Genomic DNA, 16,972 nt, shown 5'->3' with positions numbered 1-16,972 from the left:
GATATGGCAGTGTCACGCCGTCTTGGGGTTGACTTGCCTGAAAGCAGAGAGTCACACCGGACCAGCACTCCTGTCCGCCCTGAACGCACAGGTGGATCAGTGGCTGACTCCGCACCAACTGGAGATCGGCAAAGTGGTTTGTGACAACGGAAGAAATCTGTTGGCGGCATTGCATTTGGGCAAGTTGACACATGTGCCGTGCATGGCACATGTGTGTAATCTGATCGTACAACGCTTTGTGCATAAGTACCCAGGATTACAGGACGTCCTTAAGCAGGCCCGGAAGGTGTGTGGCGTTCCTACACGGCCATGGCGCACTTTTCCGATATCCAGCGGTGAAACAACATGCCAGTGAGGCGCTTGATTTGCGACAGCCCGACACGTTGGAATTCAACACTCCTAATGTTCGACCACCTGCTCCAACAAGAAAAAGCCGTTAACGAGTATTTGTATGACCGGGGTGCTAGGACACCCTCTGCGGAGCTGGGAATTTTTTTGCCACGTTACCGGACGCTCATGCGCAATGCCTGTAGGCTCATGCGTCCTTTTGAGGAGGTGACAAACCTAGTCAGTCACACCGAAGGCACCATCAGCGACATCATACCATTTGTTTTCTTCCTGGAGCGTGCCCTGCGAAGAGTGCTGGATTAGGCCATAGATGAGCGTGAAGAGGAAGGGTTGTGGTCACCATCACCACCAGAAACAGCCTTTTCAGCATCGCTTGCTGGACCTGCGGCAACGCTGGGAGAGGATTGTGAGGAAGAGGAGTCAGAGGAGGAATGTGGCTTTGAGGAGGAGGAGGAAGACCAACCACAACAGGCATCTTAGGGTGCTCGTTGTCACCTATCTGGTACCCGTGGTGTTGTACATGGCTGGGGGGAAGAACATGCCTTCAGAGAGATCACTGAGGATGAGGAACAGGACATGAGTAGCTTGGCATCCAACCTTGTGCAAATAGGGTCTTTCATGCTGTCGTGCCTCGTATAAAAAGGCTGAAGGAGAACGACCTGTACTGGGTGTCCACGCTACTAGACTCCCGGTATAAGCAGAAAGTGCCTGAAATGTTACCGAATTACGGCAAGTCGGAAAGGATGCAGCAGTTCCAAAATCAATTAAAAAGTATGCTTTACACAGCGTATAAGGGTGATGTCACAGCACAACGGGAATCTAACAGGGGAATAGGTGAACGTAATCCTCCTCCTCCCACGACCACGCCGGCAAGGACAGGACGCTTTACAGACGTGTTTTTGATGGAGGACATGCAGAGCTTTTTAAGTCCTACGCATCGCCACAGCCCTTCGGGGTCCACCCTCAGAGAACGACTCGACCGACAGGTAGCAGACTACCTTGCCTTAACTGCAGATATCAACACTCTGAGGAGCGATGAACCTCTTGACTACTGGGTGTGCAGGCTTGACCTGAGCTATCCCAATTTGCGATAGAACTTCTGGCCTGCCCCGCTTCAAGTGTCCTGTCAGAAAGGATCTTCAGTGCAGCAGGAGGTATTGTCACTGAGAAGAGAAGTCACCTAGGTCAAAAAAGTCTAGATTACCTCACCTCTATTAAGATGAATGAGGGATAGATCCCGAAGGGACTGACAGTGGGCGATACATTCAACTAAAAAAGGCCTGATGAGGGGGACTACTTAACACACCACTCTTATCTGGTGGCACATTAGATTGCACTCGCAGTGCCCCAAATTTGAAGTAGGAGGACCGACCAAGCATCTTTTTCCATCTCCCGCTTCCTGGGTGGAGAAGAGAGACCTTCAATGACATCAGTGAGGACAAGGAACGGGACATGGCTAGCTTGGTATCCAACCTTGTGCAAATGGGGAGTTTGCGGTTGTGCAAATGGACTGTTTGCGGTTGTTTGCGGTGCGTTAAACGGGGAGTTTGGTCTGTCACTGTGAAGCGGGCGTAACCCTTACACTACCTGATCGATACAACATCATACCTGATGTTTTAAAGCACGTTATTCCAAACAATTTAGGAATGTTAGGTGATTTATGCCCTTTATGGATTAAAACCAGACTCTGCATCAACTATGTAATTTTCCATGGGAGTTTTGCCATGGATCCCCCTCCGGCATGCCACAGTCCAGGGGTTAGTCCCCTTGAAACAACTTTTCCATCACTATTGTGGCCAGAAAGAGTCCCTGTGGGTTTTAAAATTTGCCTGCCCATTGAAGTCTATGGCGGTTTGCCCGGTTCGCGAACATTTGCGGAAGTTCGCGTTCGCCGTCCGCGAACCGAAAATGTTATGTTCACGACATTACTAGTTAGCAACATAGATATCCTTTAATTGTTCCAAGTTAAACTCTTGATAGACTCTTAGGGATTTCAATAGTGCTGTATTTAATGGCAGTGCAGTTGTATATTTTTAAAAGGTCACTCCAGGCTGGAACCAATCTATTCTTACTGCATTACATAGATAATGCATTTAAAAAACATGAATAAATAACCAATCCAATATAATAAAAGCAAACCTGCCAAGTCACTTGATACGTTCGTATTACACACAATCTTCCCTCAGTCTTCCTGGTTACCGATAGACCAGGTCTGACACTCAGTGTTTGGGTGCAAGAAAGTGTATTTCATGGAGTGCCACTCACTGACACTCAATTTTGGACACTCAATTTTCTCTCTCCTTGACTTCCACTGTGATCTGCAATTGACTAGGAATGGAATTAACACTTTATGTTGGACTTCTACTTTGCTGCCACTCCGTCTGCTCTACAGCTTTCACCTATGCTTCCTTCCACATCACAGAAGCACCAGACCCAAGTCTCACTGTTTAAGTATGGCACCAACTTTCTTCCATTCCTGGAGTCCTCCAGCGACAAGCTAATATACTGACAGGTCTGTTACACGCCCTGACTGGGCAGGTAGGAATTCCAGAGGCAAATGCCATTCTGGGGCCAGGAGCCCCGACAGATACATTGGCTAACAATAGCCAGGTGTTTGATTATTTATAATTTCTCACCATACTACCACTGCATTTCTATCAGGATGGTACAAACTCCCAACATGCTAATACAGTACATATTATTGGTCCTTGGAGATGTTCGGGCTTAATATCAAAGCCAAAGTCAATAACTGGACAATCAGAACGTTACAGAACAGAACTCTCAGACTATAATAGAGAACGAAAGGGCGCAGGCCTCCGGGTGGACATAGATTACTTAGAGATAGTGCTTGATGTCATTAGAATGATGCCAGAATGTCATAGAAGTGCTTGCATTATTCTGGCTAGATATGAAAGTATGGGTATAGCTTCAACATTTTTGATGCTGGGGCAATGCTCAGCCTTATTATAACTATGTTAGTTAGTTTGTGGACAGTTCATGTCATTGTTGATAGCAGGATGGTGCACTGCATATTGTTTTGGATAATGGGATGAATCAAAATTAACACTAGAATGGTGCACTGCCTTGCATCAAGTGAATAAACTACACTGGCTAGAAGTAGGTGCCCTGAAACGTGCACTGCATAAAATAGTCTTACTCACACTGGGGACTCCAGGATGGAGACTGCAGAAATGTTGGAGACATCCTTCTTCATGGCCCAAAACAGAAGGTGGTGGTACCTGTGGAGTTCTATTTCTCTACATCAGAGGGAACTATGGCAGACCAGTGGTGTGTCATAGGGATTCCAAGATGTGAGTTCCTCTAATAAAGCGAATGACAATTCATCCACAAAAATTAGATTGAAAACTTTTATTAGATAGTTGACAACTATAATAGACAGAATTGGCTGTAGTTAAGGAAGAAATCAACTCTCTCTTGGACAGGGTAAAAGCCACAGCAGAAGACACATCTATTAGATGAGTATTAAAAACCAAGCAAGAAACCATTCAAGAACCACAGTCCTACCAAGCTTTTTTGACCAGAAATATGACATGCTCAACAGTAAACACAGGATTATTAAAAATATTAATATCCTTAGCATAACCAACATTGTTGACACAGGCACATTTGTTTGTTTCTCATAAACTCCTTTTGCTTTACATAAACTACTCTATTGTAGCGAAGGTCGATGGCACATGTCGCCATGGGTAAGGGAAGCAGAACTTGGCAGCAGATGAGGGGCAACCTTTCTTTTTAGAACAGAATGATGGTCTTGTCCATAAACTTACATCACCACTGGAATGTAACGCCTTCATTTCAACTTTAGGTTTGCACCTCAGCCATATAGGACAAAATGCCCAATCACTTCTAATTCTTGGGACCACCAGAAAATTGCCTCCCTTGTTCCTACAGAGAAGGATGATGCTGATTGATCTAAAAAAGACTAGTTTACTCTGGACCTTCTCCAACCCATGAGGAGTGTAACATGTATTTTTTTCTGTGGAATGTTTTGAGTTTATTGTTGTTACCATGATATTTTCTCTTTACACCTGGCTAGGTAGGTTTTAATTTTGGCAACTAGTAAAATGACATTCCTAGCATGCAAACCAGTCAGTAAATAGCACTTAATATCTCCTATTATTCTCTTGCCAGGCATTAAAGCTCTTGTTACCCCGGAATTATGAGTTACATTTGGTGTAACGTTCTAGTTTAGAAACAGCCTATAGTTACGAAGGGTAGCTATATAAATGTTTGTGATTAGAGGTTTATCTGTAAAATATAGTGATGACAGCCCTTAGTCAACTTCTTTCAGTTACCCTTTACAGTTATCCCATGGGTTAGGGGTTTTATATTATAGGCCTATGATAAGTTGTATATATTTGTGTTTTATATATACCAAGAAGTTTAATTTTTAAGTCGACAACCTTATCCAGTACCTTTGGTCTCTTTAGTGTCTCAGTGATACCATTTAAGCTCACTAGATTATGTTTTTTTCCCTCAACAGAGCACGAGTTGTAGAATGCTCGATATTGTTTAATTAGAAAAAAAAGTATCATCCTGCTGTTAATAAAAATAATTATGTTGATCTATACACCTGCTCTCACTATACTAGTTTATCAGAACATCTCAATATATATTGGAGACTCTGAATAACCATAAACTCGTTACCACTCAGTGGGCTCGATGCACTGAAAATTTCCACTGCCCTTTCTCAATGTTATACAGCTGCCTTGTTGTATGTATATCTGGCAAGATATTTATACAACATTACTGTGATAATATTAAAAATGTAATATCTTGTTATGTCAATCATCAATAAAATACTATTTTGAAAAAAAAAAAAGTAAATATCTGCATGGAAACATGACAAATAACCTGTCCTCCCTCATATAGGCACACCTAAATAATTGTTCAAGGTCATGGACATATCATGGTCAATTTACATAAATTTGCACATTTACCCGCAAGTATATGTATATCTTTTTAAAGGAGATCTATTTTTCTAACTGCACTATTTTGGCACAGATTTTTTAAACTAATTCTCAGCCCAACCAAAATAAATATTTTGTTGGCCATATGCTGAGTGTTGACATAACAATGCAACGCCATATGCAAATTATTCAAATTCCATTCCAGTAGTTTTAAAAATAGTTTATGTATTATCTTCTACATTCTACATTCATACTACAACACTGATTAAATTAGTTTTTCCTTACAGGGTAAACATTTGCATTTGTCCATAATAGACATCGGTGCAATCTTAGAGTTACGTTACGTAAGCCTACATAATACAAGGGTCAGCAAGCACTTTAAATTAAACAGGAAACTAAGAAACATATTTCAGCCGATATACTGTGTAAAACTTTCAGCTCTTCCTGAAACAGGAGCAGAGCATTAATTAGATATTACAGTGGAGTATTATTATTAATGGGAAGATCAATAGAATATAAAAACTACTTAGCCCTTGATTAACATGATAAACAGTTGAAAATGAGTAATAGCCACATCACTTTTTTTTAACAGAACTTGTAAATCCCAGCTATAGACAATTATCAATATGATACATTGTTATTACAAGCTCTGACCACTAGGGAGAGCTTTACCTAACCTACAATGTGTCCAAACTAAGGATATATAACATACTCTGGATATTTGTAAGGAAGCCAGAGCAATTGTGTCAGTAATACAGGGAGTGCAGAATTATTAGGCAAGTTGTATTTTTGAGGATTAATTTTATTATTGAACAACAACCATGTTCTCAATGAACCCCCAAAACTCATTAATATCAAAGCTGAATATTTTTGGAAGTAGTTTTTAGTTTGTTTTTAGTTATAGCTATTTTAGGGGGATATATGTGTGTGCAGGTGACTATTACTGTGCATAATTATTAGGCAACTTAACAAAAAACAAATATATACCCATTTCAATTATTTATTTTTACCAGTGAAACCAATATAACATCTCAACATTCACAAATATACATTTCTGACATTCAAAAACATAATAAAAACAAATCAGTGACCAATATAGCCACCTTTCTTTGCAAGGACACTCAAAAGCCTGCCATCCATGGATTCTGTCAGTGTTTTGATCTGTTCACCATCAACATTGCGTGCAGCAGCAACCACAGCCTCCCAGACACTGTTCAGAGAGGTGTACTGTTTTCCCTCCTTGTAAATCTCACATTTGATGATGGACCACAGGTTCTCAATGGGGTTCAGATAAGGTGAACAAGGAGGCCATGTCATTAGATTTTCTTCTTTTATACCCTTTCTTGCCAGCCACGCTGTGGAGTACTTGGACGCGTGTGATGGAGCATTGTCCTGCATGAAAATCATGTTTTTCTTGAAGGATGCAGACTTCTTCCTGTACCACTGCTTGAAGAAGCTGTCTTCCAGAAACTGGCAGTAGGACTGGGAGTTGAGCTTGACTCCATCCTCAACCCGAAAAGGCCCCACAAGCTCATCTTTGATGATACCAGCCCAAACCAGTACTCCACCTCCACCTTGCTGGCGTCTGAGTCGGACTGGAGCTCTCTGCCCTTTACCAATCCATCCATCTGGCCCATCAAGACTCACTCTCATTTCATCAGTCTTTAAAACCTTAGAAAAATCAGTCTTGAGATATTTCTTGGCCCAGTCTTGACGTTTCAGCTTGTGTGTCTTGTTCAGTGGTGGTCGTCTTTCAGCCTTTCTTACCTTGGCCATGTCTCTGAGTATTGCACACCTTGTGCTTTTGGGCACTCCAGTGATGTTGCAGCTCTGAAATATGGCCACACTGGTGGCAAGTGGCATCTTGGCAGCTGCACGCTTGACTTTTCTCAGTTCATGGGCAGTTATTTTGCGCCTTGGTTTCTCCACAAGTCCTTCTTTTGACCCATTTTGCCAAAGGAAAGGAAGTTGCCTAATAATTATGCACACCTGATATAGGGTGTTGATGTCATTAGACCACACCCCTTCTCATTACAGAGATGCACATCACCTAATATGCTTAATTGGTAGTAGGCTTTCGAGCCTATACAGCTTGGAGTAAGACAACATGCATAAAGAGGATGATGTGGTCAAAATACTCATTTGCCTAATAATTCTGCACTCCCTGTAATATCTCTAATACCAGGATAATGCCTCATTTAGACACAAATATTATTTTTAAGCAGAGTAAGTGGTGAGAACCGCACTCAATCCCAACGGCCAAGGGTGCTCCAGAGCAGGACCAGCAATCCCAGTACAATGTTCTTCTTGGACAAATATTATTTTTGTCAAAATGCCATAGCACATAGATTTCGTAAAAGGTCTAACGCAGCATCCAATGTGATTGATCTTTACGGCTATATAGACTAATTTTAACAATGGTGGGAATGTTTACAAATGATACCACGAGAAAGAAAGCTAAAGTCGTAAAAATACAGCAATCAACGATAGAATTAGCAGGAACAATGATATCCATGATGATCATTTGAAGAGGTTTGGCCCACTTTTATATTTGCAAGAGACATATTCATCAGCCTCGGTGCTTTAAAGAAAAATGTCACATAAAACATGGAAAATCACACATTAATTGTGATAACCTTCATTTGATAATATCAAGTTGTTTTTGCATTTAACAATATATTTTGCATTTAAAGTATATTCCTAACACTATAATGCTGGGTTAAATATTTAATTGATGCTTCAATCTTGCAACTGTTGGCCCCACCTCCATGGCTGATATTATCAATCTTATTGATCTGAAACTATTGCACATGTGTGACAAAATGCTGCACTGGGCCACGCAGCATCCCCTCTTACAGATTCATTGAATCAATGCATCTCTATGGGGAACTTTCAGAGTCTCCATGCAGAGCGTGTAGACACTGAACGTCACTGCAGGAAGCACCTCTAAAGGCAGTTTGATTGGCTGCTCCTAGAGGTGTCACTAGGCAGCAATGTAAACACTGCCTTTTCTCTGAAGCAAGGGGAATGTTTATATAAATACATACAACTGTAGATTTTTACTTCACAAACAAATCTCAATCTGTCCAAGTAACATCTGCCTTTTTAGAGTGAAGTTACATTTTCAGTGTGAATGAAAGGTAACAGGGCATAGATATTTAAACATACAATAAGCATTTGAAAACCAGCACCTTTAAATGATTAAATATACATGAAAAAGGTACGAAACTTGCCTGTTTTTATAACTTTTTTTTTTTTTTTTACTTTATGGTGGCATTTCATAGCAAACTGGGACCTATTACTATTTTAGTCTTATATGCATATATTGTAATCGGTTACCAAAATTTGATTATCATCCATATTGGGTTTAAAACCCCAAACTCCTATGATCTGTATTGTCTAACACAGATTCTTGCTACAATAAAATACATAATAGGGAACTCTCTTATCATTTACATATACTTGGGATTTTATCTGAGTTTCCGATTTCACATAAAACACATTTCTATTTTTACATTACTAACTTTAAATTGATTTAACACATCTCAACCTGGAAACCGACAAACTTATTTACTAAAATTACAATTTAAAGTGGATTTAAAGTGAATTTCAAATTAGCCAAACCGGAAGCAGAGCTGACATGGAGAATGTTCCCAGTTTACTTACTTAAAGGACCACTCAGCTTAATGAAGCGGTCTGGGTGCCAGGTCCCTCTAGGATTAACCCTTTTTTTTTTATAAACATAGCAGTTTCAGAGAAACTGCTATGTTTATAATAGAGTTAATCAAACCTCCAAATCCTCTAGTGGCTGTCTCACTGACAGCCGCTAGAGGCACTTGCGTGATTCTCACTGTGAAAATCACAGTGAGAGCACGCAAGCGTCCATAGGAAAGCATTGTAAATGCTTTCCTATGCGACCGGCTGAATGCGCACGCAGCTCTTGCCGCGCATGCGCATTCAGCCGAATGGGGGGAAAGGAGGAGGAGAGCTCCCCGCCTGGCGCTGGAATAAAGGTAAGTTTTAACCCTTTACTCTGCATCCAGCCCGGCGGGAGGGGTCCCTGAGGGTGGGGGCACCCTCAGGGCACTATAGTGCCAGGAAAACGAGTATGTTTTCCTGGCACTATAGTGGCCCTTTAAATTCTCATCTTAGTGAATAAACCATTTAAGAATTACACACCATATGGAACTTTTGTGAAGATTTTTTATTACGATGTATCTAGGACACCTGAGTGGTATTATTTTCTGCTTCATGAATATGTGATTGTAGATGAATATATAAATATGGATGGATTGATGAATGGATGGATAGACAAACAAACTGACAGACAGACCGATAGCTAGACAGACAGACTGATATAGAGACAAACTGATAGATAGATAAGCAAATCACCATTCTTTTTTCTCTTATACTTTTCTCTCCCTTCAGTTACAAGTCAAATTTAATGAGACACTCAAGGCACCAGTGCAGCTTTAATGCATTTAATTTTGTTTTGCCTCATTAATATGCTGTATTCATGCATGTTTAGATCTTTGTAGTTTTTTTCACAAATAAATGAATGCTTTACAGAATGCTGCAACATAAGCCTGCCTCCTTAGCCACGCCCCCTCCTACTAGAAATACTTCCTTATCAAATATGTGTACATAGCTCAGCCCCAACAGCACTGAGTGAGATGATTTTAATTCACAACCTGGCTGCAGACAGTGAGAGAATCTACAAACAGGTAGTGATATCCTAACTATATGTCTTCTTGGGTGTCCTCTCCTTCTAGTGCACCTGCAGAACACTTTGTGGATTGTTTTATCTCTCATGAACTGTGTTGGCTGCTATTGTACAAAGATGGCTTTTTTTGAAAACAGAATGAACTGTGGTAAAAATATTGATGTGTTTGGTGATCAGAATGTGTCAATTGACGCTAATTGCACCAAAACCATGGATCTAAAAAAATGCCAATATGAATTAGAGAAACTACTAGGGAAGGAAACTAAAAATAAATGGGAGATTGCTACCATGGAGAAATATTTAAGGGAGAGAATAACACCTAGAGGGGTAAGGTTCACTAAACATCCCTCATTTGATCAGGAGGAGGAAGATTTTATAAATGAGTGGCTGAGTATGCTTGAGAGTTTTTCTTTTGGTTTGATGGACCTGATTGTGAAAAGGCGTAGTGGTACCCTTCAGGATCTTGACAGCCAGAATAATAAACTACAAGACACCTTATTAGAAAAAATATCACAGGAAGAATATTCAAAAATTACAGAGGACATAGGAACAAACCTAATAAGATTGGAGAAAATGTGATTGAGATCAAGAAAAAGAAATATATAAGGGATGAAACTGACTACGCCAGAAAGCAGGTGAGGTCGTATTCCAAATGGCATAAAAAAATCTCACTCTAACATTAGGAAAGACTATCCAGTAAGGAAACAGTGGAATAGTAATATATCTGAATCATACTCTTATGGGGCTAACCGACAAAAAGGGCCAGGGGCCACTACAACATCTGGGCGAAATAACGACAAGGACAGACAAATAACACATCTTAACACTCCAGATGGAGTAGTAAGAAGGAAGGAGCCAGCAAAGAAGGGGAAGAAACACACATACACCAGATTGGAGATTGGCACCCAGGAAAAGAAGAGAGAGCAGGGTACCATATACAAAATCAACCAATATCCCTACATATAACAGATTTGATCCCATCAACAGATCCCTTAGAGAGGAGGATTGTCTGAGAACTTATATTAACGATCAGCACAAAGTAACTCCGAATATAGGGAGATCCCCTGGAAAGAAAGTGAGAAGTTTAGAGGAAGGGGAAAAGAGGAGGAACTTCTGTACAAAAAGAAGGGAAAGAATCAGACCTAAGAACAAGGTGGCATTTTGAACTTAACCAACTGGACCATGAACTCCTCCCAAATTAGGCTTCTGAATAATGGCTTGAAATTTGCCCCCACCAAACCTCTGGACAAATTTAGCACATATATTGATCTACAGAGATTTAATAGGAAATTGTGCTTAAATAAGTTCTTAAAGACCAGGTTGAGAAAGGGAATGTTGGGAGGGAACAGGATAGGTTCAAACATATGAATCTAAAGGATACTCCAGTTTTTCCCCAAGCTCCTGCATCTCTGATGAGATTTTAAAATGTTTGATATATTAAAAAAATCAGGAAACCCACCAAGTATGAATTTAACTTGAACCCAGAGGATAGAAAGACCTTGAGAAATTTCAAGGAGGATGAAACGCTGGTTGTAAAGCTAGCGGATAAGGGGGGTGTGATTGTCCTTATGGAGAGAGATGATTATGTCAGGGAAAGCATGAGACTTTTGGGAGATGAACAGATGAATAAGAAGCTAACAGGGGATCCCACTAAAGAAATTAAAATGTCATATTCTAAACTGATTAAAAAAGGCAAGGAATCAGAGATTCTAAACGAAAGAGAATTTAAATTCCTCAATATACTTTACCCTAGGATACCAGTCTTTTAATACCTCCCAAAGGTCCACAAAAATAAGGACAATTCCTCGAGTAGACCCATAGTGTCTGGCATCGGCTAGTTGCCAAGTAAGCTATCCTAATATTTTGACAAATGTCTAGAACCAGTGGTTACGAAATGTCCAAGCCACCTGAAGGACACGTTAAGTATTCTTAAGATCTTGGAGAACCACCAATGGGAAGCAGGATGCTACTTGGTGACGGCGGATGTCAGCTCTCTGTATACCATCATCTCACACAATCGTGGATGTATGGCAGTTAGAGATTTTTTAGAGACATTTGAGGAATTTCCTGTGGGCCAGTATGAATTTATCTTGGAGGGAATCCTTTGGATCTTTACCCATATTTTTTGTTTGGAGAGGAGTTCTATCTACAAATCTGTGGAACGTTGATGGGCACCAGGTTCGCCCCCAGTGATGCAAACTTGTTTATGTCACAGTGGGAGCAAAGATTTGTATATGAGAATCATGAATGGGGTGCGAACCTGGTGCTATATCGCTATTATATAGATGACATCTTTTTCATGATGAACCCTCTCTAAACCTATTTTTATCATTTTTAAACAACAGCGACTGGGGAATAAAATTGGAAAACACATATAGCACAATTCGTATTAATTTTCTGGACCTGAGCATCTATATTGAAGGGGGGGGGCTATTGGGACCAAGACCTACTTCAAACCAGTGGATGTTAACAGCTACATAGAGGAGAACAGCTGTCACTTTCCCCCGTGGCTGTTAAACGTCCCAAAAGCCCAACTTCTGCAAATTCTGAGAAATTGTTCAGATGAGGAAGTATTTAAAGAACAATCCCTAAAAAATCATTAATGATTTTAGACTAAAGGGCTATCAGGAACCACTTTTAGAAAAGCTTATGAGGAGGTCATTCAAAAGGAGAGAACAACATTACTTCAATATAAACCTCTACAGGAGACCAATGACCAAATTAAGATTGCTTTTATTAGTGATTTTAATTGTAAAAGTCATCAAGTTAAAATAATTTTTTTGGCCCATTTTGAAAACCATAGCTGTTTTAAATAAGATACTCCCAGATACACCAACGATTATTTATAGGGGAGCACCGAAGTTAAGGGATAACCTGATACACATTCACATTAGAAAAAGGAAGACAGAAATTAACTTTTTCAAAGAATCAATGGGGTTTTATGGATGTGGTATGTGTGGGGCATGCAAGAACACTGGCTTAAGGAAAAGACATATAACAACCTTTTATAGCCCACAAAATGAACAGGAGACATTTCCTAGCAAACAACTTATTACTTCCCACTCCAAAAAAGTCATTTATTTCATTATATGCTCCTGGGGACTGGTCAAACCCTGAACGTGAGGATACTGGAGCATATAAGAAATATCAAAAATGGTTTTGACTAACATAGTCTCTCATCCCACTTTAAGTATAAGCATAACGGCGACCCGAAACAACTCCAATTTGTAGGAATACAAACAATAGATATAAGCTGGAGAGGGGAAGACATTATTTAAAAAATGGGCCAACAAGAGTTGAAATGGATTTTTAATTTACGCACCCTTATTCCCTTTGGTTTGAATAATGACTTTGGATTTCCTCTCTCCCCCCACCCAATTTTTTTTACCTATGCCCATGTTTTATTTCTGCACTTTTAAAAGTGTACTTCTAAGTATGATTATCTTTTATACCAATTTTATGATCACCTTATATACATTTTTATTTTTTGCATATCGATGTTTAAAAGGGATGGCGGGAACAAAGTATTAGACGATTTGTGTTTTTTAGAAAGTAACTGCTTCTTTTTTCTTCTGTTTTTTCTCCCATTTACATCTTTGTCCATTTATTTTTATTATTGCCTTTTTGTCCTTTTATATTTATGATATGTTATCTATTCTATTCAACTCATGCATTGGCAATCTGCTGAATGAAGGATGCCGATATCGGTATTACCTCTCAGAACAGCCAAGAGCACACATATAGTGCCCTTACCGATCTACATCACTGCTTTCCCTTAAGTTGAGTGATTTATCCCCAATTAAAGATGGCTGGAAAAGCTTAAAAAAAAAAAAAAAAAAAAAAGCTTCCTGTTTTCTATTGATGAATGATATAGAGGGGTTTCAGAAGGGAGTGACGATATCGCATCACTTCCGGAATGCTGATAGACTGAACAGATATCAGCTGGGGAAGATACTTACCCCCAGAATCCACGACCCTGATTGGATGAAGACGAGCACAAAGAATAATTAAAGAAGGGGGAGCCCTTTTTAAAGAAAATCCGCATACAGGCAGGATACACCGATTGAGAAAGCCCTAGGAGAGGATGAAACATGTATAGGAAGAGGAACAAGAACAATTTGTTTGTATTCTTGGCAGCTAGCTTTTTATTTTACTTTCTTTTTAATTGTTATGTTTATTAAATAATATAGTCCTATAAACCACTCCTGCCTGCTTGCTTGAAAAAAAAGGGTGTGCCCCCTCGAGCCAGGCATTAAGGGCTCTGGAATAGGTTAGCAAGATCTTTTTATTATATATCTATTTTATCCTACTAAACCAGAAGTCTACTGGTTTCCCCACTTCTTTTTCGTTTCATATACTATATTTGAGCGGAAGAAGAGGGGATTGTGTCACTTCTGCCTATACGATCTGAGCCGGTCCTGTAAGGCTTATTCCCATCTTAATCCCTACGTTCCAACAGAGGGTAGGTGTATCCTGTAGTACACCTTACATGCGCCACTTCTCTGGTTGGTGTATTGTACACCTTCCTGTTATTCACATAAAGTGCCTGAAACAACAGGCAATGCCAGTCTCATTCACTTACCTTATTAACATACAGTGCCCGCAATGACAGGAAATGCCAGTCTCATTCACAAGCTTTACAAGCATACTGTACCCTGGGCATACCAATCTCATTCCCATGCAAACAAGCTGTGCCCCAGGCCAGGTGATGAAGCTTAAACTGTGCACACTCATTGACAATAATACCAGTCTCTAAAGTTGCCCACTCACAGTACATTCCCTGTCAGTCTGTTACAGACAATCTATTCTCACAGACGTCCCCTCTTCACTTACACTGCCTGCCAGTCTTACTCTGTCCTCTGTCACTGCCTTGCTGTCAGTAACTCTCCTACTGTCTCCCCTTTAAATGTATAACATGTCAATCACTCCATAAGTTTTTAGAAATAAATATTGTAAATGTTAATCATAAATGTTGCACTGTATTTTCTGAGAAATATATATGCATAGGAGCATATTATTATTTTTTTTGGGGGGGGGAGGGGGGGGGGTGGAGGGAAGGGGGATCTTGGGTGAGTTTCCACACCTTTTCCCCAGGACTTTTACCCCTGAAGTTATCTTGCATTCATATTGAAGAACATATTCCGTCAAAGAAAAAAGGAATCTTAGGAAGATAGCAAAAATCTCCACTTCACAAATCTGCTATTCGGTGTACATTTTCAACATATGAATGAGGATGCTAGTAGTAGCATGATGGTATCACCCACAGTTAGTTTGATGCTAAAGAGATTTTTAGGATAAAAGTAGACTAATAATAATAAAATAATTGGCTTAACTAAAAACAAACAATTACCAAAATGTAAATATGTTCTTACCATTAAGATATTGCCCATCTACGCACGTCATAAGATGGCACATGCCATATACTGTTTCCTTTCCTTCAAGACACAAGTCACAGTCCCGGGATGATGCACCATGGCATATTTGGCAGGATCTATGGCAATCTTCACATTGCTGCCTTACTGAGTCTTGAAATGTACCATCTGGGCATTTAAGCAAGCAACTGGCATCTATAATGTTTAATATGAATGTAATGATATTTCCAAATTGAAAAAAAAGTCTTATATTATAATTTATAAAATGAATTTCTAAATCAATGGTCTATTGTCAAGGAATAACAAAATATATATATTTTTTTAATTTTAAAATGTTTATTTTCAACTCTCAAGTATATTCTACATCCATACACATACAAGTTATATGTAAACTTAGATTCATAATGGTCCATAAAAGAGTAAGTGAGCATAGTTCAGCTGCACAAATAACTTATCATTGGTTAAGTCTCATAATGCGGTTAAAGGAACACTATGGCATTAGGAATACAAAAGTGTCCCTATGTACTAAAATTATTGTATGGGCCCCGTCAAGTAAAGGATTAAAAAGTCTCTTTAAATACTTTCCTGATTCCAAAACCGAAGTCCCTTGGCGCTTGTTCTGACTCCTCCGACGTTAGCAATCCGGGAGTACCTAATGCGCAAAGCATTAAGGTCCATCGTCATTTCACAAAGTCAAACCCATGAAATTCCAGGAAGACATCCACTAGAGGCAGTCTTAAAACTGATCTAGTACTTTTCAGCACTTTAGAATGTCAGAATCCATCAACGAATATCATAAACATATTTTGTAATGTCCAACAGTAACCGTAATTGACAATCACCAGTGAGGTTAAATAGTCTCCTCCAGTATAGACAATAAAGCCATCTTTCCAATGTCCTGCCTAAGCGCATATGGGTTATATAGGCCATGGGACACCCAGACCACGATAAAACCCCCCTTCCTTAGGAGTTAAGTAGAATATTTGAGATCCAGTGCAAAGTGGATCTCCTCCATACTTCTCAAGGTCTCCATACTCCCTATTGACTCTTAAATGAATGGGCGCTTGTCAGATCTCCAATTAGCCGGGATTAGTAATTTTAGTTGCATTGAGAAGTTGCGGTAGGAGAAAACGCCTGAATTTCTTTAGGGAGTGCAGTGTGGAATGGAACAATTTAGTATCGGGTGTGAAAGGAAGGGATTTTGTGGTTATAGAACACACTAATTTATATATCTTAGTCCAGAACAACTGCATTTTAAAACATGACCACCATTTATGAGTAGCTGTGCATGTCATCTCCCTGCATCTCCAACAAAATGGAGAATTAGCTCTTGACATAGCATGTATTGTATGGGGCATCCAATGCTATCTGCTAATTGTCATATTATTAACCAGTTACACATGGGTTTCAAGGGAAGAGAAGCTGGTATGCGGCAGGAGTATCATCCACTCTTTTTGACTCAACTGTAGGTTGAATTCCTTAAACCATGTTCCTATAAATGTAGGTAGTCTGTGTATAATTGCCCCCTGAAGCATGCCGTAGATTACAGATACATGGCAAGTAGTCGTCTTCTATTTAAGACACATTTGCTCAAATAT

General features: G+C 39.7%; 1 protein-coding gene across 1 annotated transcript in view; it reads right to left on the bottom strand.

The window, feature by feature from the left end:
• Positions 1-16,972, bottom strand: part of LOC134603294 (proprotein convertase subtilisin/kexin type 5-like) — a 218,336-nt gene that overhangs the window by 175,971 nt on the left and 25,393 nt on the right. The window contains exon 6 of the mRNA XM_063449140.1: positions 15,375-15,569. Coding sequence (XP_063305210.1) covers positions 15,375-15,569 — 195 coding nt within the window. The remainder of the gene's footprint in view (positions 1-15,374; positions 15,570-16,972) is intronic.

The sequence above is a fragment of the Pelobates fuscus genome, chromosome 3 (genome assembly GCF_036172605.1).
Source record: "Pelobates fuscus isolate aPelFus1 chromosome 3, aPelFus1.pri, whole genome shotgun sequence".
NCBI classification, from domain to species: domain Eukaryota; kingdom Metazoa; phylum Chordata; class Amphibia; order Anura; family Pelobatidae; genus Pelobates; species Pelobates fuscus.
Note: the sequence above shows the minus strand (reverse complement) of the source record. Positions and strands in the feature narration are given on the sequence as shown.